This window comes from Phalacrocorax carbo, chromosome 20 (genome assembly GCF_963921805.1).
Source record: "Phalacrocorax carbo chromosome 20, bPhaCar2.1, whole genome shotgun sequence".
NCBI lineage: Eukaryota > Metazoa > Chordata > Aves > Suliformes > Phalacrocoracidae > Phalacrocorax > Phalacrocorax carbo.
In genome coordinates, this window is record NC_087532.1 from 4,494,141 (window position 1) to 4,518,406 (window position 24,266).

A 24,266-nucleotide genomic window follows, 5' to 3' on the forward strand; every position below is an offset into this window, starting at 1 on the left:
GTTCGATCACCACCACTCAGGCTTTAAAAGGACCGTTTTTTACAAATCAAAAGCTCTGACACCTGCTGCATGCACAAGAGTGAGGCCACAGCCTCCCTGGAGCCCCTTCCCTACCACAGAGAGCCAAAAGCAAGTCACATCTGAGCCAACGAGCCTGTCAGCTGCTGCAGTGATACTGCCATCATGCAACGCTTTGCATTTGGAAAGCACAACGTGTTTTAGAAGCTTTTGTTATTTAAGGGCTTTTAACACATCGGGGAGGCCGGCTGCACAGCGGTGCAAGGTGTGATGAAGATATGAAAGCCCATGAACTAAGTCATACAGAGAGGCCACTGCAGAGCCAGGAGCGACCTGTTGAGCTTCCAAAGGCAAAGGGACAATACATTCACATCCAGTCTGAAAAAAAAAACTCTGTGGGCCATTTTCAAGTATCATAGGAACTGGACTACAATGCCTTAGCAACGCCTTCTAGTGCTATGGTCATAAATGCACCCTTTCCAGTAAAAAACAGCTGAAGATGTGTGTGTGTGTGTGTGTGTGTGTGTCCAATCCCATTACCTTCATGTGTGCACACACAGCCTCCACTTAAGGAAGCACAAAGGATCTGGTTCAGATAAGTGGAAGAGACTGACAAACAGATCCTTAGCTTTTTTAACTCGGTCAGCGTCAGCATGGACCTGTGACAAAGAGCTGTCCAGGCACAGAGTACCCGTCACTAGACTTGGGGGTCACTGTTCAGAAACCATCAGTTCTGCTCTAAGGCTGCAAATGGTATTTACCAACCACACAAGAATCACAGAACCACCTTACAGTCGTTTTGGGGTGATTATCTGATTTTACTGCACACACATAGCCTGCACAATGGAAATGCTTTGCCCGAGATTTGCTGGGTAGATGACAAAATGAGGGAGAACAGGGAAGGTTTGTGTGTCTGCTCCTACTGCTAAATGAAATGTGCTTCCAGCCATACCACAGGGCTCCACTTCTCAGTTTGCCAACTCCTCCAAGAGAGCACCTTCCTCGCCATCACACACCGTATGGCAGCACCGTTACCTCTTTCCACCACCCTCTGCAACATAAAAACAAGAAAAAGACCATTTCCTCTTCTCCTCCTTTCGCTGGCACCTCTCCTTCAACTGGCTGCACGGCTAAAGGTACCCTTTTCACTTGTTCTATTTGTTTTCTTAAGCTTTGTCTCCCTTCCCCACATCCCTCCCACCCCCAAACCACCACAGACTACCTATGAAAACCGCTCCTTCCATTTCCACTTCATGATTTGCCTGCCACACCTGGGGGATTTCCCAGCAAATTGTATTACTTTATTTGGTCAATTGGCCTACAAATTGATTTTCCTGTACAAATAATGAACATTTATGGTTATTTTCCCCACAGACTGCTTTATTTTCCATGTAACAAAGACTGATTTCCTGCAGTTTTTGAGACCCGAGCATATGATCTGCAGTTACTGTGACCCCTGGTTGATGGATGGCAAGGACTCAAAGCACAACAGGAGGGCCTGGGTTTTTTTTCCCCTTATGCTCTGATAGCACTACAGGCAGAGATGACAGCTGGAAGTACACACTGGTACTGGACCAAGCAATTCTACAGCATGCATACTATGGGAATAAATCGTATTGTTTTAAAAGCGATTCAGCCCTGAGATTGGCCAGCCACAAGGCCAAGCAAAAGCAGATGAAGCATTCAGGGGGACAGAGGGCAGAGCAGAGCACCCCGGGCAGGGATGGCAGGAGGCCGTGAGCCACCGCGGATGCCTTCTCTACCCACCGGCATGCCCAGGTGCCCAAAGCATTTGAAATGGCAGCCCCTGCTCATTGCAACCTTTGGGGACACACTGCAAGGACCTACTTTAATCTTAACTACATTATTGTGGAGGGAAAGGGAGGAGGAGTCAGGGAAGAAGGGCTTCTACAAAACCGACTGGGAGCGAGGCGGCCTGGTGTGATTTGTGAGCGGGGACTAGAAGCGTTGTTCTCCCCTCGCCTCCCCAGAGACCCAGAGCCGGAGCAACAGCTCCACAATACATTTCATTTCCACTAATGAGAAAATGACTTTTGAGGCAGAGCCTCAAGCAAGTTTTGAAGGTCACTCCCGCAGGTGTGGAAATGAATTGGACTAGATATGGGTCCAAACATAAGTTATTCTACTTAGACCACAACGGATTATTTGTGTGCACGGGGGGTTAATAGCCTCAGGGCTGTGATGTGTGTGTATGTTTAATTTAATACATCTTGATGGCTGAGGCTGCTAAGGACAAAGGCCTCTCAGCCTTAGCACTGTGGAAAAGCAAAGATAGGGAGGCTTCTTAGGTGAATCTGGGAGTGAGGGTGGACACAGAAAAAGTCAATTATCCAGAAAAAGTCCCGACTGCCTGCAATTCCCCATCTCCAGTCCTCTAGGGGTAGGTTCGGCCCATGAAGTCTGACTTCAAATCCAATAAAAAGTTAACTGATTTTGAACAACTACTAGACATGCCTCCTTAGAGTTTTAATACGTGCTCTTCAGCTGCAGCACAGAGTGAAACTAAGGAAAGGAAAGAGAGTCTGAGAGTCAAGCATGAGGCTAAAAGCATGCCAAATTCCTGCTTAGCTTCTTTGACTCAGGGGAATCCCTCCCTTCTTGGCACTGCTAAGGACTGACATGCCCTCGGTCCATCAAAATGCTGCATGGCTGAGAGCACCAGAAAGAGGTATGTCATGACTGAGGATGACACTCATCCTCAACATAAGGTAGTCAGGGCAAAGATGCATCTCCCACGACCTACCGGTATCGCGTGCAGATGTTTCACTCCGTGGAACACTTTTATGGGCTCCACAGTAACTGCTATGCAGCAGTCACCAGAACACACCCAAAAGTCCACCTCAACAGGGAAGTCAGTGCTACAAGATCAAGTTGCTCCCGTACCCCACTCCTACTCAGAAACCAGATTACATGTGCTGATTAACTGGGTCAGGAGAGAGGGAACCTAACCCAGAGGCAGCGCAGTGGACTTCCCAGCTCTGGTGCTTTGTATACAAAAATGGGGTGTCAGCCAGATGACTTGCTGTGGGCGTTGCAACAGCTCTTGCAAGGACAGCAAAAAGCAACCGATTATCAGCTTCCCAAGGTGCAGCCCCTGGAATCACAATGTGAAACCCATTCTTCTCACTCAACAGGCACGATGCGCAAACATTAAAGTCCAGCTCTAGCATACCAGTAACAGCACTTTGCAATTGCCCATAGCCTTTCACTTTAAGGCCTGCGCCTTTTGCAAAGAGGGTGTGCAGTTCTTGCTATGAAGTACTTTTATATCATCTTCTAGGCAAGTGAGACCAAGGGAAAGTATGGTGGGATCATTTGCTCATTGTTACACAGTAAAACAATAGAGGATCCAAGACTGGAACAGAACGGTCCTGTCTCCAAATCTGGTGCTCCCACCACTCACTAACCAGAGCATCCCTGAAAAAGAAACCTACCTGAGATCTACCTGTGAGTAACGGAAGGAAGACCTGATACTGCTGCTTGCAGTCTGCAAAGAACTATGTGTAACACGCTACGCCTGTATCTTTTATCCTGACCTCAAGCAGTCTACCTGACAGCTTCACAGGTGTGTCCCGCAGGCACTGGGGGTCGCGCTCATCATTCACCGTGACTGTGCAGCACCGAGAACCGCATGTTCCACTTAGACCGTGTGTACTAACAAAACCAAAGGATAAACCCCAAAACTACTCACAGAAATATGCAACTAGTCAGCTCAGCACATGAGGAGCAACACGAGGTGATACAGCATGATTTACAATACAACTGTATATATAAATATAACACTGGGAAATAAATGACCAACAAATACAGTGGCTTTCCGATGAGTACTGAATGGAAGTGGGGAGTGTTGGGAGTTGCATGTTTTGAAGATAAACACAAAGAGAATATAAAAAAACCCAAAACCCAAGAGAGGTAAATAATTCATCAAAAGAATAAAAAAAAAAAAACCAAGAAGCTGGAAGGTAAAAAAAGAAATACCAAAGGGAAGAGTTTTCTGAGCAGGTAAAAAAATCTTCATCTCTCATGGGAGTGAAAACCAGAACCAAAATTAATTGGAACAAGATTGGGGGGGGGGGGGGGAAAGCATGTTTTTAAAGGTGAAACATTTTGTCTGAAAACTGGTATCTCCCCTTTTAGGAATTTAAGCATTTCCCTGAAGTGGGAAAACAAGTCTGCCACTAAGCTACTACAGAGACAGCGTGGTCTTCTGTGGCTTCCAGCAACACTCCAACCACGGAGAGAGGCTTCAAGACAGTCGCGTGACGAAACAAGCCTGCTCACACATCCAACACTTACTCTGAAGCAAGCCATCAAATCATCAAACAGTCTAATGTACATAAAGCCGTGTTAACATAACTTGCCCACAACTATTTTTAAGTCTTGCAGGTTTTCTTCAGGTTTTTAAACAAAGAACTTGCTCCAGAAAAGGGTCTGTATTTGGAAGCTTGCTGATGGCAACTTTGGCAGCTGGCTTTCACTGCTTTAAAACACAGCACATCTATAAAAATCTAAAATAAAAACCACACAGTTTTCAGCGCATGCACTTTTGCTTTCTCTCGCATGGGGATACCACCCCAGGCTGCGGCTCCTTCCCGTCGCGTGAATGATGCTGAGCTGTGCTTGGAAAGTACCTGGACGGGACACTATTGTACCTGGGACACTCAGCCTTCTGAAGGAGGGGAAGTTTGTGACTCAATAGGTGGCACTCTTCCTTCTTGAATAAATGTACTTGGGTATACTTTGCTGTCAGAGGTCCTGGAAAGCAAATTTAAGGTCCCGACTTATTATTTACTTGGTGATTTTCTGGGCCTGCTAAAATAAAAATCCCAGCCAAATACAAGCTTTACCAATTACACCCTGCCAATCCTAATTCCCCCCCTGCAGTTCCAAGAAGACACAGAGTTCTCTGCGGTCGCATGATCCTCTTGTGCACTGCTAAGCAGCTCTGTTCTACCCGGCAAGCATCTGCATTGGAGAATTCCGTGAAAGTGAAAGTGAAATCCCACCCTAGGCACGTTTCCACCACATTTTCCTCCTGCAGAAATCACCAGTTCCAATTAACAGCTTTGGTCTTTCCTGCAGACACCCAGGCATACAGTTTCAAAGTGTTGCAAGAAATGGTGCCTACGCCTCCTCATAAGGGTGCCAGGCTGCCAGGGAGAAAACCTGCTTGAGGACTCCCTGTCTGCAGTTCGAGAGTACGTCTACCTACAGGAGTTCCTCCTCTCATTAGCCAAATTCAGAAACAAGGCATAATGTTTTCTGCCCCAGAGCGACAGAGGACTTGTTTTCTAAACCTCTTTAAGGGCCCTCCATAGGGAATTAGTCACTGAGGTGAGTAATATCTCCGATTTGACAAAGCCTAGGAGGGTGAGCAGTCATCTGACTGGGTAACAGGGGCATGGAGCAGCTGCTATATTCAGGTGCCATTAGCACGCACATGTCCTCACACATTTCTACAGGCACACCTGTGTTCCCATATGTCCAGAGGCACGGGAGAGGGAGCAGTTAAAAGCCAGTACCTTCCCCACATATCCCAGGGAGGGGGTATGAAATGAGGGGATTCTCTTCTCCCTACCTTATCCCCACCCAAGTTTAGAGCCATTTAAATCCTGAAAGCAGACCTGACTCTTGCCCCCCATGATCACCACCTCCAGAGGCAGACATTCTAGTCTGAAGAACAAGACAAAGATAAGAGATCATATTTTGCTCCAGGTCTTCTGCCTGTGTGGACCTTTACCCAGAGAGTAAGCTGCTCTAGCTACTCTCTAGGTAATGCAAAAAACCTGGCAAGTTTAGCCATTGGTTTCCAATTGCTTCCAATTTGCTGGATCTTAAATATTTTCAGTGAAGGACTGGACCCTTGCAGGCTGAATTTAAACTTCCTGATAACAGGCTTGCTTTCCCTGATTGTCTCCCAGAGACTCTTGGAGTCCACGCACCAGGCTAGGATCGACAGACCAGAGGATGAAAAACAGCGGTCCAGGCTGCGACAGCGACTCTTGGAAGCTAGGCTCAGAAGAGAGCGCTAAGCAACCTCCAGGACGGACACACACCTCTGCTGCTGCTGCTGCTCCTGTGTTCTCACCACCTTACCAGATCAGGAAAGACATAGCGAGGTCAGGGACCTCGGGTGTCATTATGTGCCAGCTCCATACGATAGCGGCAGTGGGACTGAAGATGTCCCGCAATGGCGTGACGCAGCGCACAATCACATTAGCTGGCCCTGTAGTACTTACAACAGAAGGCAGGGATGCATCAAGCATTCATTCATGCTCCCCTCCTCTTTCCCCTCGGTGCCCCTCTCCCACCAGTGGCTAAAGCCAACTGAAAACCATCTCCCCTGCACCCTACGAGGTCCCTGTGCTTTCAGCTGTGTAAAAAGAGAAGCAAACCAAGCGGCAGCCATCCCCCCCAGCTGCCTGCCTGCCTTGCCTGGGGGCCTTTCATTTCCCCCGCACGCAGCCCCAGGATTCAGCCAGCGTTAGATGAGTCACCTTGCCCGCCTGGGTCTCTCCCAGGGTAGTGTGTGGGGGTGGAAGGGTTGGGGCTCATCGCAGGAATTTCCACACAACCCTTTCCTAACCGCACCCCGCGACAAGCAGCCAGTGAAGGAGAAGATAGCATAGAGCTAGAGGGAGAGAAACAAGGGGGAGAGAGATGAAGGGAGGAGAAAATGAGCAGGGATACAGGGCCTAGTTGCACTCTATCTGCTGTGCTGGGATGGTACTGGTACGGGGATCCCTAATGCAAACACAGCTCAGCAGCAGTCTTGCCAGGGAAAGCCCCTGCGTAAGGAGGGGGATGCAGTCTCTTTCAGATGGCTTTAAACTGCTTCTCTGGATTTCCCTCACTCCACCTCAAAACGAAAGCAGAATACAAGGTTCAAAGTACAGCACAACATCCCTTGAACTCCACAACATAGTATCTGCACAGGCAAAACCAAAACAAAACCAAAACCCAGCACAGACGTAAATTCTGGTGGGTACATGGTTTAAAAATACAAGCTAAATGAATAATAGCTGTGGATTCTTTGGCAAAGACTGCAAAGGTGGAATTTAGATGGGAAGAAACTCTGACCCCTTGGGAGGCCACTCATAGTTCACTGATTCCTGCAGCCTCCTGAAATGTTATTTACTGAGCCCAGGAGGTCACCTGGAAGAGGGATAAGGGGAAGGCGATTAGCAGAGCTCCACCTCCCCTGGAGGAGGGATACCACAATAGTATGGCACCACTGTTGCTGTCTTTCTTACCTTGGAACAACTAGGCAAGCAGTGAATATGCTTTTTAAATCAGGAATGTGCAGCATGAGCTCCTGGGCTGTAGCCTCTCACCTGTTATCTCCTCCTCAGAGCCACCGTCTAGTTTTTATTCCTATCTTCCCTCACCTGCCAATCTGCAGTTGGAGCACAGCTTACTACTTCTTGAAAATAAAGTCATACGGTGCCTTCTCTGCAAGGAAGCAAAACGCAACCAGACCAAAAAGTTTGCTAACTGCTCTATCCTGTCCAATGGGCTGCTGTCCTTTCATTTGCAGGGAAAATAGTGTACAGGTGGCAGGGAAACATGACAAGGACGTAGAAGATAGCTCCTCCTGTTTGTTACACATCCTTGGATTCTCCAGGACCTGCACTAAACTCTGTGTCTTCCGCCTCCTCTCCAGCTGATCTTGTCCAGGCAAACACAGGATGCTCTCTAGCTAATTCTGGCTGAAACTCAAATGTATCACTAGTTTTCCAATGTCTCCCAGCCTTCTATAAGTTGTATCCCACCTCTCTTGCCCACCAGCGCAGCTACTGGTTTCTTTCTTCAGTGTTGCCAGACACGGGCTTTTTTTCAGCCCCTTTTACACAGGTCCACACCACCCTTATCACCGTAGTTACTGAGAGGGAAAGAGAGCGAGAGAGGCACCGCACTGAGGAATCTTTATCGCTGCAGCACTTACTCCTGTCTAGATCACCAGTATGTCTTCTTTGGCTGCAACAACAGCTAGGAGTCCCCAAACATAACGCCGTGGTGCTAGGTACTGCATAAACAGAACAAAGGAACAAACCCGACCCCAAGATCTCTGCTGTTTAAATAAAGACAACACTTGTAAAACTATTTGACAGCTTCTTAACCTCACATTTCCCTGGCATTTTCCCTTCTTGCTAATTTTATTGCAAAAGCAACGGTGGATATTTCATATAGTGAAATAATTTCTTCTGAAGCGTGTTTGCAACTGCTTTGTTATTTCCTTCTGAATTTTAGTCAGCATTTCTGGTATCACAAAGACATGCATATGTATTTTTAAACTAATTACTCAGAACAGCCCTGTCACCTCATGCAACAGAAAGGGGCTCCGCTTGACCTTTAGTCAACAGGAAGGGTGCTCACACTGCACTCTGTGGCAGCAGCTCTCTGCAGCCTATTAAGAGGTAATTCAGCAGTAAAAAGAGAAAGAGAGTTATCTCAGATACATTTCAGGCTGCTTTGGTCAAGAGTGCTTCATCCAAGTTGGGCGAACGCTCTCACTGTGCCTTTTGACTTCCACCTATAAGAACTGACTTTTTGCATATGCAAAACTTTGAAAAGGGCTGCAAATTCCTATGGGGTGTGTGGGCCAGATGTGCCAAAAAATAATGACCGATGTAATGTTGCTTCTATAAATCTACTGATAACCATGGTCCGGTGGCAGGGGGGACAGGCTGGGCAGAGAGGGCAGAAGAAACCAGGAGCCAACACATACTCTGTATCAAGCTACCCCTGCCTTGAAAGCCCCCAGCAGATCCCCAGACTTTCTTAACAGCTCTTTGCTGACAGTAAGGCTGAAACTGCCCAAAGCTGAGACACGCTAATGCATCTGCCCTTTGAAACCTTGTGGCTACCCGGGTGGGAGTTAACCCTTTTATGGCTTTTGGTACACCACAAGAAGAAGGTAAGGTGTCTTCAGTGCTCCCTGTAAGATGTGCCACTACAGCAGCTCACAAAGAGGGAGGACTCTGTAAGCAAAGGGCTTGGGCCACATGAGTTGCTGAACCTCCAACCCCGTTTCCTCTTCTTCCCAGACAAACCTCGGCACAATTGTCTGTGCTCTGTTAACCCAGGAAGATTTCACTTAGAGGCATCATACGGTTTCAGCTGAGGCTCTTGAGGTTTTTTTCTCACCCCGTTTTCCATCGGGAATGACTAGCATACAGGGTAGATAAGCCATTTATTTGCCCAGGGTCACAGAGCCAGTCAGGACTGGGTCCCCTCCTCCATACAGCTGAGGTCCTTTGCTCTTGCTGCTAGGTCAGAGAGTTCCACTAGCCACAGCTCCCTCCTCAATCCACCAGTGACTTTTTTAGTGGCAACTTGTAACACTCGCAAATCACCACTCCACAAAGGATCTAATCCTGCGGCCCGGGCAAGCACACCAGCATGTAAAGCCAAATCCTACTGAAATATCTAGAATCAGGGCCAAAAAATGGCTGAGAGTGAGAACGAGCTGCCCAGAGTACCTCATCCCTCAGATGGTCTGCACTGCACTCCCTTTTGTGTCTAGCCATAAACCTGGTTTGCAAAATCTCCAGGACAGGGGCCGTGTAATTCAGTGATGCTGTTTGTATAGCACCTGTGGCAGCAAGACTGCGATCCACGTTAAGGATTCTCAAAAGCCTCCTCCCTTAACATGAACTCACAGCTCACGTACCTGCAAGCACAGTATAGCAAGGCTCGGCTCCCCGTCCTCCCCATGTTTTATTCTGGAATTAGACTGAACAGGTTTATGATGCTGGAAGAGACCTGGTTAGGAGAAGGAGGGAGCGATGAGTTCAAGAGAGAGGGATAATCTAGATGGGCCAGAAAGGCAGTTTTGAATTTCTGACTGTATTTTTAATTAATTGCATAGCACTTACGAGCCAGTGACAGGTGTTCTATAAATCTAAAATAATTAAATAAAATAAGCATAAGCTAAATAACAGTTTTGTATGTGTCATGCATATTTAAATGTTCAAATCATGACTGTGATATTAATTAAATATATCAAAGTTCACATCGATATAAACCAGATTTATTGAGCTATATATAGCAGAGCTGGGCCTTACAGCATCACAGAGGTGGCAAAAGCAATAAAAAACTAATCTGTTTGTACGCAAGCAGCCATGTTCACGTTCAATGGGTTGACACAGAGAGCCACAAAAAACTTGAAAATCTAGCTTTATTTCCACATTTTCAGAGATCTGTAATGAGCAACTATTGCTGGCTTTCTGCATACGACACCTACAGGTCCTTCCCTCCACACCTGACACGACTGCTATGTGACACACTGCATACGTGTGCTTTGCATTTTGATGACGAACCCTTCCGGGGCAGCTTCCACCCCAGCACAGCACACTCCAGCCCATTTCCCCCACATTGGCTTATAAACCATTTACGCCTTCAGCCAGCCCTGAGCTGCTCTAATTTCTGCCACAGAACAAAAATGCTCTCAACTACCATGAAAGAGCTATATAAAAGAAAGTATCTTCCTTCGCTACTTTCTCCTTCCCATCGAGCTCTGCAGCAAGTGCTGCTCTGCTAAATCCCATGGACGTGATTTCATTCCAAATAAACAAGTTGTTCCAATTATGCAAATTCCAAACTCCAGGAGAGATGAGGGCATCAGAGAAAGAAGCAAAGGGGAAGCCACTCACACCTACCTCAGTATCTACAGCCAAACCCAGTCTGGTGACACCAGGAGGTATCTAGTAACCTGTATGTCATGGTGGGTTCCTCTTGATTCGGGTCCTTTTGACCTGCCTGTCAAATCACACCAAAGCGCTGCCACAGCAGGGCCTCTCTTTTTGGTCAGACCTAGCTGACAGGTAAAGATTGAGTGGGGGGGGGACACTGAGCATCCCTTCTGCTCCCCAGGAGTAATGCCTTCTGGTTAGGGAAGCAGAGGAGGTTCTCTGGGGCTGACACAAGAGAGGTCTGAGGATAAACAGGACATCTGCTAACAAGGAATGGAGCCTCAGGGACTGCAAGACGGGCTGAACTCCATTTCCAGCCCTCTTCCCAGATGATTACAAGGGGTTATTTCCTCTCCTTGTGCCCCACTCCTCCCTCACCTCTTCTGTTTTTAAAACAGGGGTTTTCATGTCGAGTGAAAATAATGCAGCATTTAATATTGGTCACTTTTTGGCAATAATATTGCAGCCCTCCTTCAGAAGCACAGCCTAGCTAACATTATACTACAAAAGCAGCCAAAAAAGCCCCAAGAAACACACACATAAATGCCAGCATGTTTCAGGGTACTCTGTGGAGCAGACTGAGTAATGTCACACATCTTTTTTTCAGCTCTAATTACCAGGATTCTCTGATCAAGGTAGAATTATTTGCTGATCAAGGATATTATTGATTCTAACTCGTTGGCCTACTGGGATCAGTCTGAATGACATAGTAGACCCCGACAGATTAAATACTGTCAGAACATTCCAGGGAAGCTCTGAGGAAAGATTCGCTTCCTGTTACTGCCTTAGCATATGTCAAGTTTCACAGCTCATAGGATATCAAGATGTTTCATGCCAGCCAAGGCTAACAGCACAGCATCGTAGTGTAAGCCAATGTTGGGGATGTTTCTCTGTACAGACGGACACAAGGCTTGTGAAGAGGGAGGTGGACGACAGGGTGTTTCCTCATGGTTATTCTAGTAAGCAGAGGAGTTGAGGGTTCCAGAGGTATCACATCTCCACCTCTTCTCTTGCACGTATAACCCTGTACTGACACCTTTCCAAGATCATTTAAAGTGAACGTCAAAGGAAGGTAGATTCCATTGTTAGAGGAGTTGCAGGCTTTGACAGAGCACACCACGATCACCTCTTTAGATAATTCAAATACCACCTTGCTTCGTGATCTGGCGGCCAGACAGGAAGACTTGACTGAAAGATCAGGAGAAAACAAAAGCAGCCAGACACGGAGTGTAAGCTACAGTAGCATCTAGGTGGGGGAAAAAGGCTTGGCTTTCTTGAGAAAGCCACAGAGGTCATTTTTTGGAAGCCCAACGCAGCTATTCATTACCCGAACCCGCAAGCTGTAAACACGCAGTCTGGCAAGCAGCATATACCACATCGAGACGAGAAAGCATCGCTCCCTTCACGGAGGCCTAATGCTCCACCAGCTGATCCACGCGCCAGGTTTCCGATTAAACCAACTCTGAACAACAGGAGGTAAAAAGGCAGCAATCCCACTGGAGACATAAAGCAAATACTAAGGAGTACAGACTTTAAGACAGTCGGACATTTCGTCAGCATAATATGCGGTAAAGGGCCTTTGTAGTGGTGAAGGCCTGTCCTTCCCCACCCATTACAAAGATCTTAATCTTAAATAATTGCACGTGTAATTTTAATAATTCCTTCATTCACTGGAGGACTCCAAACTGGTGTGTAAACACTGGGTTATTAAGGACAGGAGGTAACAATGGTTTCAGTCCATTACTAGATGGGAATGGTAGAACTGTCAGAAATGCTGGAAAAATAAGAATGTTCGGTAAATATTCATTTCTGCACTGGAAGAGAAAGCTAACTCTAACACGGTACGAAAATTAAATACTTTACATTCCAGTAGTGAATTAGGAGGTTTCCAAACAGAAACTTCTACAGTTTAAATCAGCAGATTTAGATAACTTGCTCTCAGAGAGTTTCAGAATAGTTAGCCCGAGAAGTTCTTTAGACAGTTTACTCAGATTTTTAATAAGCCTCAGAAAAATGAGGAAATACAAGGTAAATGGAAAACACAGCACTGTGCCTGTATTTTAAAAAGCATAAGCAGAAGCAGAATAATCCATGTAATTTTATAACACCCAGGAGAAATAACGAAATAGAGGAAACCGGACAAGTAATAATAAATTAAAGGAGGGTGATATAATTTATGCAAATTAAAGCTTGTTAATGGAAAATATGTTAAACTAATATATCTTTTTGGCTGAGACAATAGTGCCAGTGTAATGCGCTTAGATTTCTGCAAGTTATTTGATCTTACACCACACAATTTTTTGAATGAGGAATTAGAGCCTTACAAGTCAACATGGCACAAATTCAACGGCTTAAAAGGTGATTAAAAGACCTCAGAATATAAGCACGTAACCAATTCTCCCTAATATTTTTCGATGACCTGGAAGAAAACAAAGAGTTATCGCTGATGGTTAACACAGAGAATGTGCGAGTTAATGGCAACTAGCGAAATCCCAGGGTCACAGACACAAAATAGTGTGGGCTAGTGGGCAAAGTTGGCATTGTGAAAGCTGGGAGTATTATCCCAGGAAAAAGTGACTCTGAAAAGGGTGCAAGGGTCAGCGTGGGAATCAGGTGACGAGGTTTATCCTCGGCAATGCATAGCCGTATCTATAATGTGGACATAAATGCCCAGTAGCAATCAGAGCAGGAAGATTACAGTGTGTGTGTGTGTGTGTGTGTGTGTGTGTGTGTGTGTATATAAGCTTGACGTTACTTGAATACAGAGCCAACAGTTCAAGATGGATGCTGATATATGGTGTTGGGGTTTTGCAGAAGAGTCATGCAGATTATTAAAGATTTGGGATTGCCTCATTTTGTGGAGAGGCTGAAGGACCTCTTAACTCACTAAGGAGAAGGTTAAAAGGTTTCTTGATGATGGTCTCTGGCTACTAAAAGGGAGTTCCAAAGAGCGACACACAAAGCTGTAAGGAGACCAAGGGGCAGGAATGTGATGCTAAACAAATTCGAATTAGCAATATCATCCTCTAAGAAGTGAGAGTAGTTACCCACTGAAACAATTTACTAGGATCAACAGGACAGGACCAGGACATTTAATCAAGATTGGATGTTTTCCTTAAAAAGAAAAGTACAGGCAAGCCACCATAAACAGGAACTAGTTTGGGGAAGTCCTATTGCTTATTATAGTGCAAGAATTGAGTATTGAGAGTAACAGTGGTCTCTTGCCCTTTTAACTCATAAATCTAAATAGTTCAATTTCCATATGCAATACCAGAGGTGATGTCCCCAGCCTGTGTATGGGGAAGCTGAATCACAGAAAGGTTAGTGCTATGTTTCCAAAGGCCGTGCAAGGGTACCAAACACTGCGCAGATTCTGGATGTGAAGGGGAATAAAAGCCACGGGGGCCCTGAGAAAGCGTGTTTCTCAGTAAGCCGAGTTGCACATCCCGGATAAGATGCTGCATTTGAAAACAAAGGTTGGAGAACGCAAGGTGTGTTATCCTCAGCAGGGAAAAGGGCAGAGGCCCAGACGCCTGACTGCCAGCCCCACTGCATTCACCACTCTACTCCGCAAGTGAACAGAGCCAGTATATGCAGGGAGATGATCCTGAAGAGCAGGCTATGCTTTTGATTCTGAAGTTACAAATCAGGTTTTGTTAATGAAACCCTGAGTTTGCATAGTTACGTTTTGGCTTTAGAAGCCTCTGTGTCCACGTGCAAGACGCAATAGGACTGCTGCCGACTGACGTCTCAAAACCTGATCTCTGTTATATTGGGGTGGTATATTTGGTGGTAACAAATAGCAACCGGCCAAAGCAATATCCTTCTCTCCAAATGCCCTGTGCTTTGCCACTGAAGCACATGGTTAGCAGCCATCTGGTATGATCCCCAATGCCAATCCACAGAAAAGCCTCAAGTAGCCAAGTTCATCACGCTCTTCAATGTCAGCCAGCTCCACCCAGAGAACAAGCCTTTAGGAAAAGAATCATGCACTGAGATGACATTCAAGAGTTCCAACAAATTAAGGGCAACTTCTCTGGAGTACAATTTAAAACATTCAAGCAACTTAAAGCTGGAGTGCAATCCTCACCACAAAGAATTCTGCACTGTGTATGTTTCCAATTGATTTTCCCTGTCAGCGCCGAGAGACCTCCCCAGGTGGAGGCTGGTCTCCAAACACGGGAAATCACTGAAGCAACCGATACCTACACTTCATTATGTACTGAACTCATGTGGGGTCTTTACTATACCGCTACTGAAGTTGCAAAGCCAGATTCCTCCCTGGCTTACGTCTTGGATCCCTCCAAAGCAGGACAGGGTTCATGTGAGGCAGTTCTCTAGGCAACAGAGCATGATTATCCCAGTTAGAGCTGCCACATGCAACAAACATGAACACCAGGGTCACTTCCTTTCACACAGTATGTCCTACTCTTCCAGTAGCTACACTGGATGTGATACAGGAACAGCTCCTCTGCTTTACCCTCTCTAGGTACACTTGGGACCTCGTTTCCCAAAGCTGCCAGAGCCAGCGAACAGCAGGACAGGTGAGAAACTTGATCACAAGTTGGAATCGCCTCGCTTCTGTTGTGGGGTAAAGATGGGAATACCAGCTTTTTCTGTGTTTTGGAGCAGTCCTGGCTTTGCTTCCTAGTGGGATTTGACACCTCATCACTCCATTCCTCTTTTCAGTGCACTTGAATCCTGGAGAAAGGTGGAGGTGAGAATTCAGACTGCCTGTATCCTTATGTACCAAGCAAAAATATTCTACCTGTTACCCTACTAGTGAGGCTGGAATTACACAGAGTACAGATAAAGATAGAGCTTGGCCTTAAGACATAGTACTTACACAAAAACGTTTTTCAGACTCCTCTGTCCTTCCCTCTCTCTTACTTTGGTGCATGGTATTTCCCTGCGGTATGGGGGAAAAAATTAGTTTTCACTCTTGTTTCTGGAGCTTGGCATGATAAGCAGTCCAGGGAGGAGTCCCACCACAACCACAAAATTACTCTCAAGCTGTAAGTTTTTCAGCATCACACTGCTGAAGGAAAAGCACAGTAACCTGCAGAGCATATAATTTCAAATATCCTTTAACCACACTTTATTTCAGACTCTATAGTGGTTTAAAGACAATAGCAGAAGCATCAATGGAAGAACTAAATCCTCCCAAAGCAAGGATGATTTTCGTCCTCTGCACACACCAGGGGAGAGAAATGCTTACCAGCCTCACAGAATTACTTTTACTGAACTTATTTCTGATAATTCCATCACAGCGAGGTGAGACTTCAAAAAAACAGACCCACATTGCTGATGCAAACAAGTGCAGATCCATAGACTTCCCGCCCTGAATTACCAGCTCATGAATTTCAAGCCAAAAATGTTTTAAGGAATCACATTGTTAATTTGGGGATTAAAAAAAACCAGACCAAATGTATTATATTTTAATTCAGAATTAAAAGCATCCTTATAAGGAGTATGCAAGGCTGCCCTTCTCATTCTGGATGGGCTGCTTCTTGATCACTTTGAGACCACATCCTATCCACTGTGCCTGCAAGAACCTCAGCCATGGTGTTTGGAGCCGCACCTGAAGGACAGCACCACCACCCAAAAAATAAAACAAATCGGCCCTCTGCTCTGAAAGAGCCAATTTAGCTTCATAAGAACCAAAACCGCTTGAGGGCCAGAACACACCAAATTTTCCATGCTCTGCTAGGTGTCCTCTGATGCACACTAAATTTTGATGCAAGCCATGCCGGTCTAAAGATGAAAAAGAAGTCAACAGAATTAAACTGATGCAAATCTAGACCGACTGTGATCAAAGTCCAATCCTGCATCCACACTGCCGTGCTCATTTTCACCCGCATTTACTTTAGGTCACATTATGATGTTATCAATTCTATTGCAGCTGAGCAGGAACAGGCCAGGCATGGATGAGGTCCCAACCGTTTCAGGCACTGAACGCTCAAGGAACAAAAAACTACCCAGCCATTCGCAATACACAACTATTCTTTTTTTCAACTGACCCTAAACCACTATCATACTTAACACTAATGGGGTACAATTTTTAAGTATCACTACTATTGTAAACTCTAGCTCATTGAACCATCACTGAAGAATCTTGTAGTGCCTTCCTTTGTAAGTGAACTTTACGGTTAAGTGGCTGAATCACAAGGGGGAAATAAAAGAGGAATTGATATCATCATCCCCTCTGGGGAAAAAAAAGAAAAAAAGAAATAAAAAAGGTATGTTTGTGTGGTTCACCCCATGTCACAGAAAAAGAGATCTCAAGAATCACAGCTGTGACGAATGGTGGGAAAAGTTATTGATCTAAAAGAATTCATTTTTACTATAAGGGCTGGTACTTTTACTTATTTAATAAAGGTCTGGCATCAAATCACTGTGAATTTCAGGATTATCTAATTCTATCTAATCTCATTCAATCACTGATGCTCCAGACTGTGGCAGAAAGGAATGCTTGCCCTTTCCTGTCTTCAGGGGCTATCTCCGGTTACCCTAGCAACACGGCAAAAGCAGCTTCAACAGAGCCAGTACCACCTATCACATTCGTCTCCAGATAAAAAGAAAGGATGGGGTTACAAGGGAGTTTTTGCAATTTGATGGGTAGAGATAGGCAGAACAGCAGCTACCATTGGAGTGGAATCTACTCATAACTCTGAATTAGCAAGGCCCCAGAGACTCGGTGATAAATACAAGCTCCTAGGGGTAAGACACTCGTAGACAGCAAACTAGCCTGGTAAAGTGGTCTGCTTGCTTTCAAAAGAAAGAAAGAAGTTTAATACTAAGAAGCTGGGGTGATTAAGGGGCCCAAGTTAGCTGAAGCTGTTTAAAATCCCAGAGCTGCTTTTTACATTATCTGAAACAATCATACCTCCCAGCACTAAACGGGGAATCAACTGCAAGCAAACACACAACTTTGTTGCACTGTCATCATTAGAAATATTTTAGAAGATGTATTTTCTAGACCAGAAGGCTGTCGAGTGTCTCGTCTATCACCAAAAGCTCTCAAGTCTTCCTGCTTCTTAATTCTCTGGAAACCATTCAAAAAAAATTCTACCTTCCTAATCGATTAGCACAACACAAGAAATAACAGGTACTGCCCATCATCTTACATCCTAAGGCAGATGATGCTGCTGTTACTCTTAGAAATGTCGATTAAACCTTACTATGAAGTTTTTCCCCCATTTTACAACATGATAAACAAAAGAGCACATTCAAGGCTACGTTTTTTTCATGTAAGTGGGTATCAGTGCAGAACTTGCTCACAGACAACTGCTTTCAGTTTGCACGGAGGCGCACGGCCGCCTGCGCCATGGCACTGCCCCTACTTCACTTTCCAAGAGCTGAGCTCTGGACGTGCTGGTGAACACAGCAACTTTAGCCAAATACGCAGGACATCTCTACTAGCGAAAGCTGCTGCAGCAGCACGCGTGCAGATGAACGACACCTTTTGCTGGCAAGCACCCCACTGAAAAAAGCAGGGCTGTTTGTATGAGCCTCTCGCCTGATGTCACAGGTCAGCAGCCGCGGGCACGACAGCCTTCGCCGATGTCTGTGCGCGTTACGCCGAGGCGAGGCTGCCTCCACTGACCTGGCTTGCTGGCGAACGCTGGCACGAGGTTCTTTCTAGCTGATGATGTAAAAGATTAAGAAAGCTTATTTTGCATTCCGATTGAAGCTATCTTGATATCTTAAAATGAGGGATTTAATGTGCAGCAATATTTTCACACAGGTAATCAAAGAAAAGGGCAAATTTGGGCTTGACGGTTTCCCAGATTCTGTGGCTTTGTACGCATGTGCAAAATAAAGCAAGATGAGCAAAAGCTAAAAGTTCCACATTGCCTAGACGTAAAAAAAATTTAACGAGAACCTTTCCTTCCATGGTTGGGAACTCCATCCATCCATCCCTCCTCGTCCTCAGCCACCTTACAAGAAAATCCTGTATCGGATTATATTTATGACCCAGGGGAATGAGTAATTTCCTCTCCGTTCTCACCGGTTTTGTTAAAATAACAGGGTCAAAAATAAAAGAAAGGAAAAGCATTGCTCCAACAGTGGAGGTGGTACATACAGAAGATTTACCTTCACACAAGAGCAGTATGAGAGGAAAAGCAGAGGTGCTGAAGATGTTCTCAGATTTATTTATGAAATTGCACGTGATTCCTGCAACAATAAATAACTCTTCAGGAGATGTCTTTCATCGCCCTCAATTGGAAAACACAACTTTGCGACACAGAGCCCTATAATGAGTTGTTCACCAACATGGACCAGAAGTGAGGAAGGTGAGCATCTGCTACCAAAAAAAGCCCTGAAATGGTGAGAATGGTGATTCTTCAGCTGTTGAATAAGTGAAGATGGTGCATTTCAATATGGAGAAGGAAGAGAAGAGGGCATAGATGCCAAACAAGAATCTGCTGCGTAGCAAGATGTTTTCCAGATAAAGGACATAAACTGTGTGTAAGAGAAACAGTAGAAGACAATGCAGAAGAAGAAAAAAAAAAAACCCACACACAAACAAACAAAACATAGAAAAGGGAAAAAATATAGACAAAACAAAGTGATTTTGCAAGCATAAAATTCTGACCAAGCATTACTTCATTAAAAACAGAGTGGATCTCTTTTTCCAAAGTCTCAGGGCCAATAGGAAACTGCCTCCCTGCACTCCCTGTCTCATAACTGAACCAGAACAAGCAATCTGAAAAGTTCATCATCTCTGCAGACTTCAACTAGTTGATAGTTTTAAACCTCAGGAAAGTTTACGAGGGAGTTAATTCTGATCCTTTAGTCACCTCTGCCATTTACATCCCATGTTCACTACAGGCATTTGCCATCAGGCTCCAAATTAGCACTGATCCCTTTGAATAAGGCCAGCAAGTTTGGACATAGACCACTGCAAATTAAAACCAGGTGTCCGTGCCCTGAAGCAGTAGAGACAGCCCTAAGCAGTTTAATGACATCTCTAAATAATTTTGACAGCAAAATTACTTATCCTATGTCACCTTTACACTGCCCTTGACACACCACTAAGAAGACGATGTTGTCTTCCCTGCTTCTATATATTTATTTATCTATTTTTCTTCCTATGCTTAACTTTCTTTTACTTAGACCAGTAGATCTTCTAGACCTGATGGAGCACAGTGCAACTCACCAGGCCAGCAGTGCTCGCTGCAAAGCCCATCCTGCGTCTGCTGAGTCAGCATGCAAAACCTGCTCCCAAAGGGGCTGAGAGCTCGGAAACGGCCTCTTCCTACAGCCAAGCCCACCAGAGAACACAACACCACCGTTCCAGAAATGACACTCTGTCTTGGCTCTTCCAGGGAATCATCACCACGCGGAAGTCTGCAGGACAAGGGGAGCCCCTCTGCAGTCTTTATGGAACCCCAGCAGGAGGAAATTTGCTCGCTCCAAGCAGAATCCCTCATACAAGCCAACCCGAGCCTAAGTATTCTTTCGCCCTCTGCCAGGGAGGGTTAGCTTGGCCCCTGATTCTCAAACACCTCACAAACACTAAACTGAACTCACAGATGGATCTTCCTCTGTCTTTCCATCATGCAAGACCTTGTGCATGTAGTTTCTCACCGTTGCTCACTGGAACAGCAGAAATCTTCACTACAGCTCTTGGACTCTAGCACACCTCCCCCACTTGGAAATCCTTAAAACCCACTGGAAGATGAAATTATTTTCCTAAGCCATAGCTGCTTATACATCTCTGCTGTTCACTCGAAAGACTGCAATCCAATTAATATTTTCCTTTCCAGAGGGTATTTAATAATCCACAAAATTAAATCCTTCAGTATTGTGCTGGCACTCTCAGTGCCATTGATCTGGGTTTGTTCTGCCTCTGCGTAAAATATTAACTAGTCATTTCACTGGTGCAACACCCATCTTCAAACCTCTGACAGCGGACAACACCACGCAATCGCAGCGTGCCCCGTTCACGAGCTCAGTTTGAGGACCATTAGGAATAACTTCCCACACAGAATACACTTAGGAGCACCTCCCATATCCACACTGATTCCCATTTCAAGCTGTCAGTTTTCCCCTGTGAAGTGCTGTATGACCCAAGAGCAGCTGATTTGAGGGACCCTTCTGTGAGAGGAGCAGACATACACGTTCCCACTGCCCTCGGACTGGAAAGCCGTGCAAGCTGAGGCTGTGGACTCAAAGCCAGTGCCTCCCCCCAGTACTGGAGTCCCTCACCCCACCTAAGAGCACAACATACCTTATCTCCGGTTTCTCTGTAAAGGTTATGTCTGACAGATTTTTGAATAAAGTTCTGTTAAGCATTCAAGTTTAACTTCCAAGTTTGCAGCGCAACACGCACCCGTTAAAAATCGCCTAAGCGAAGTCCATTAAAAAACAAAGGAGAATGAAAACCCCACAAACAAACAAAAAAAAACCCCAACCCACTCAAAAACTGCAAAAACCGCTAACCTAAACTAAAATGTGCTGGATTAAAAGCAACAATCCAAATCAGCATGAAACCACAAATAAAAATCAACGGACTGTGCCAAAGGCCTTGGGGGGATAAAAAGGTTTATAAGTCTGCTTTACAGAGGGGCTTTTTCCACATTCATAAGGCAGCCCCCCGAGACACAAGGCAAAGTTATGAACACAGACCCCTTCACATAAACCCCAAGATTCTCCAGCTCCAATCCTTAAGTCCGCAGCAGCTCAGAAAGGAACCTAAATCTAATCTGTTCAGTTAAAAGTAAAATTTCAGACTTAATCCTGCCTCTACAGGCAGCCAACTAAATTTTCCAGCAGGCAAAGTTGTCTTCTCATAGGAAAGTGCTCTTGAAAGACTCAGGGCCAGCGTGGGAGACTCCCCTTTTTGGGTCAGCCTTTGAATTTGGATTCCACAACACAGGGATCCGCTCAGCAGCCCAGGGAGCTCCCTCCTTTCCCCCTGTGCCGCTCTGATCCTGGCTTTCCAGGCAAACTGCGGAGCAGCCGGGTGGCCAGGAGGGCATCACCAGGGAAGGGCAGCGAATGCGGCTCCAGACAGAACCCAATAGCACAAGTCACACAAAGCCACACTTTGGGGAGATGCAGAGCTGACTTCCACCCCTGCACCTCTGACACGGAGACAGGAGAATGCTCAGAAATCTTAGGGCTAAATAACAGATTTTGCTGATTACTGGCATTCAGGTTTTTTTAAGTATGCAAATAGTTACTTTTTCCACTGTTGACAAAGCCTTGGACTAATGCCTTAACCCCAGGGGCATCAAAAGAAAACAACAACAACGATGATGACGAAAAGCAAACAGAAACAAATAAAAAGAATCACATACAAATCAAATCAAGAGCAAAACACAGCCCCAGTAAGCAAATTAATTACCATTGCCATTGACCAAGTGCTGCAGAATTGCCATGTGTCTTGACATGCAATGGAGGCGACGGGGCTAAAAAAATAATAAGTCTCTCGTGCTTTTTGTTCTGTTTGAATACAGCCATATCATGACAGCTTTTTGAAAGCTTGCCTTTCCTTCTTTAGCTGTGACCTGAACCTCAAACTCCAACACGGGCTGCCTTTCAAACAGACACCCTGTCCAAGATAAGATGGGAAAAGAGGATGAGGAGCAGCAAATGTCCAGTCCTATCACGCTTTCAGAGGCAGCATGGCTAGTACGAAAACCACAGTAAGGGCCACACTCTGATAAGGGAAGCAATCAAAGTCTATCCATCATAAGGAATGCCTCTCCTCTGTTACACTGGCTACGCCATGCTGGACGTTGCAAATCCAAGACACTTTGTTTGAGCAATAAAGATTTTAGTGCTGTTCTCAAGCCCGTTAGATTTCCCCCTCCCGCTGGCTAAAAAAGGCCGCTGCCAGTGAGCACACTGTCAAGACCAGCCCCAGCTGTGGGTCTGAAAGTGGAGATGGAGAGAATGTGTGAGTGGTATTTGGAGCACAGAGGGAAGTTTGATGGGGACAGAGGGAACCCTGTAGCGAATGGGTTTCACCAGAATAGCCTGGAACACATCCAGGGCTCCAAACAAGATGAGCTGTGTCTGCCCAGAACTGACAAGTATGGGGGAAGACCCCCAGCTCACATCTGACAACTCATTTTGAACGCTTGGCACCCTGCGCCTTCAAGACTTGAAGGGACGGAGACCTGGGCCATTTCTGCCCTCTAGATCTGAAAGGCGGCTAGGGTGCAAAGAAAAGGGGGATGGGAAAACCGGAGGTGCGGACCCTCTCCAGAAAGGCCCGGGTGAGGTGGACCTGCAGTGTCCTGTTCCCACCTCTGCAGAGCTGGGGAGAAGAGCAGCCAGCGCCGCGCATCCCCCCCAAGCCCCCGCCACGCTCGCTGCACGCCCCGGCTGGGAAGGGCGGCTCTGCCCTTCCAAGGCGGCCCCGAGGGTGCCCTCCCCAGCCCCGGGGGGAGCCTCCTGCTCTCCCCCGCTCCCGGAGGTCCTCCCCGCACCCCCAGCCCCCGCTCGGAGCGACCCTGCGGGGCCCTCCCGCCTTCCCCCGCCTCCCCCCCCGCCGCTGATTGATGGATGCCGGCGGCGGGGGCGGCGGCGGCCGCGGCCCCGGGGGAGGAGGCGCCAGGGCGGCCGGCGCGACGCGGCTGCTCCCCCTCCGCCTCGCAGGAAACCGGCGGTCGGTGGCGGAGCTGGCCCCGGCGCCGGCCGCTGTCTGCAGCTGCAGCAAACGAGCTGCGACGGGGCGGCGGGGGGCGGCGGAGCCGGGCTCGGCGGGGGCCGGGCGCCGCTTCCCCCGGTACTGCCGGCACGGGGGGGGGGGGCGGCGGGCGCGCGGCGCCAGCCCCGGCGGGGCCGGGGGCCGCCGCCCGGGGGTTCGGAGCTCGCAGGGGTCGGGGGAGGGGGGGGGGGGGCGGGCTGGGTTTTATTGCGGGGGGCCGGAGCAGCTGGTAACGAGTCAGGCACGGGAGGTGGGGGGGGGGTGGGGTGGGGGGGGGGTCGTGCAAGGCTCAGCTCTGGCTCCTCGGCCGCGTTTTCCAACCCGGCTCAGTGGCACGATGCAATTTCCTTTCCACATCAACCCCTCCTCTCCCCACCCCCAAAAGAGACCCCAGCCCGGGCCTCAACAACCGCTGCTCTTGATTAAAGCCCCTGACGCTAGCAGTCAGATCGGACAGGGTGGCAGGGCTGTATAAATCGGACATAACGTCTCCCGAAGGAAGAGCTGGGCCGGGTCCTGGCAGCGCTTCCTTCCCTGCCTCCAGTTAGCAGAGGTGGGGGGAAGAGGCAGATGCCCACAAGCAGCCGGCTTGCCCCCTTACAAAGGCAACGCCTGAGCTTGTCTGGCCTCTTCCCGCTGTCCAAGGACTGATTTCGGAGCAGCAGGACCCGCTGCTGACAGCCCGCTCCGCATCCCCAAACCTGCCGTGTGCCAACGCAGTAGCACAAGGACCCGGCCTTGCGACTCGCTACTCACCTACGCTATAAAATATAAACCATTTCTACATTTGAGGAGAAAAGGAGAAACAGCCTTTTGCTCTCAGTGGTGCTTAAAGCAGGTGATCACTAAATGAGGGAAAGATAAAA

General features: G+C 46.9%; 1 protein-coding gene across 9 annotated transcripts in view; it reads right to left on the reverse strand.

The window, feature by feature from the left end:
* Positions 1-24,266, reverse strand: part of SAMD11 (sterile alpha motif domain containing 11) — a 188,833-nt gene that overhangs the window by 97,942 nt on the left and 66,625 nt on the right. For 6 of the 9 annotated variants that reach the window (XM_064470078.1, XM_064470077.1, XM_064470074.1 and 3 more), the window contains one exon: positions 971-1,069. The exons of the other annotated variants lie outside the window; for them this stretch is intronic. In XM_064470078.1, coding sequence (XP_064326148.1) covers positions 971-1,069 — 99 coding nt within the window. The remainder of the gene's footprint in view (positions 1-970; positions 1,070-24,266) is intronic. 9 annotated transcript variants of the gene reach the window in all.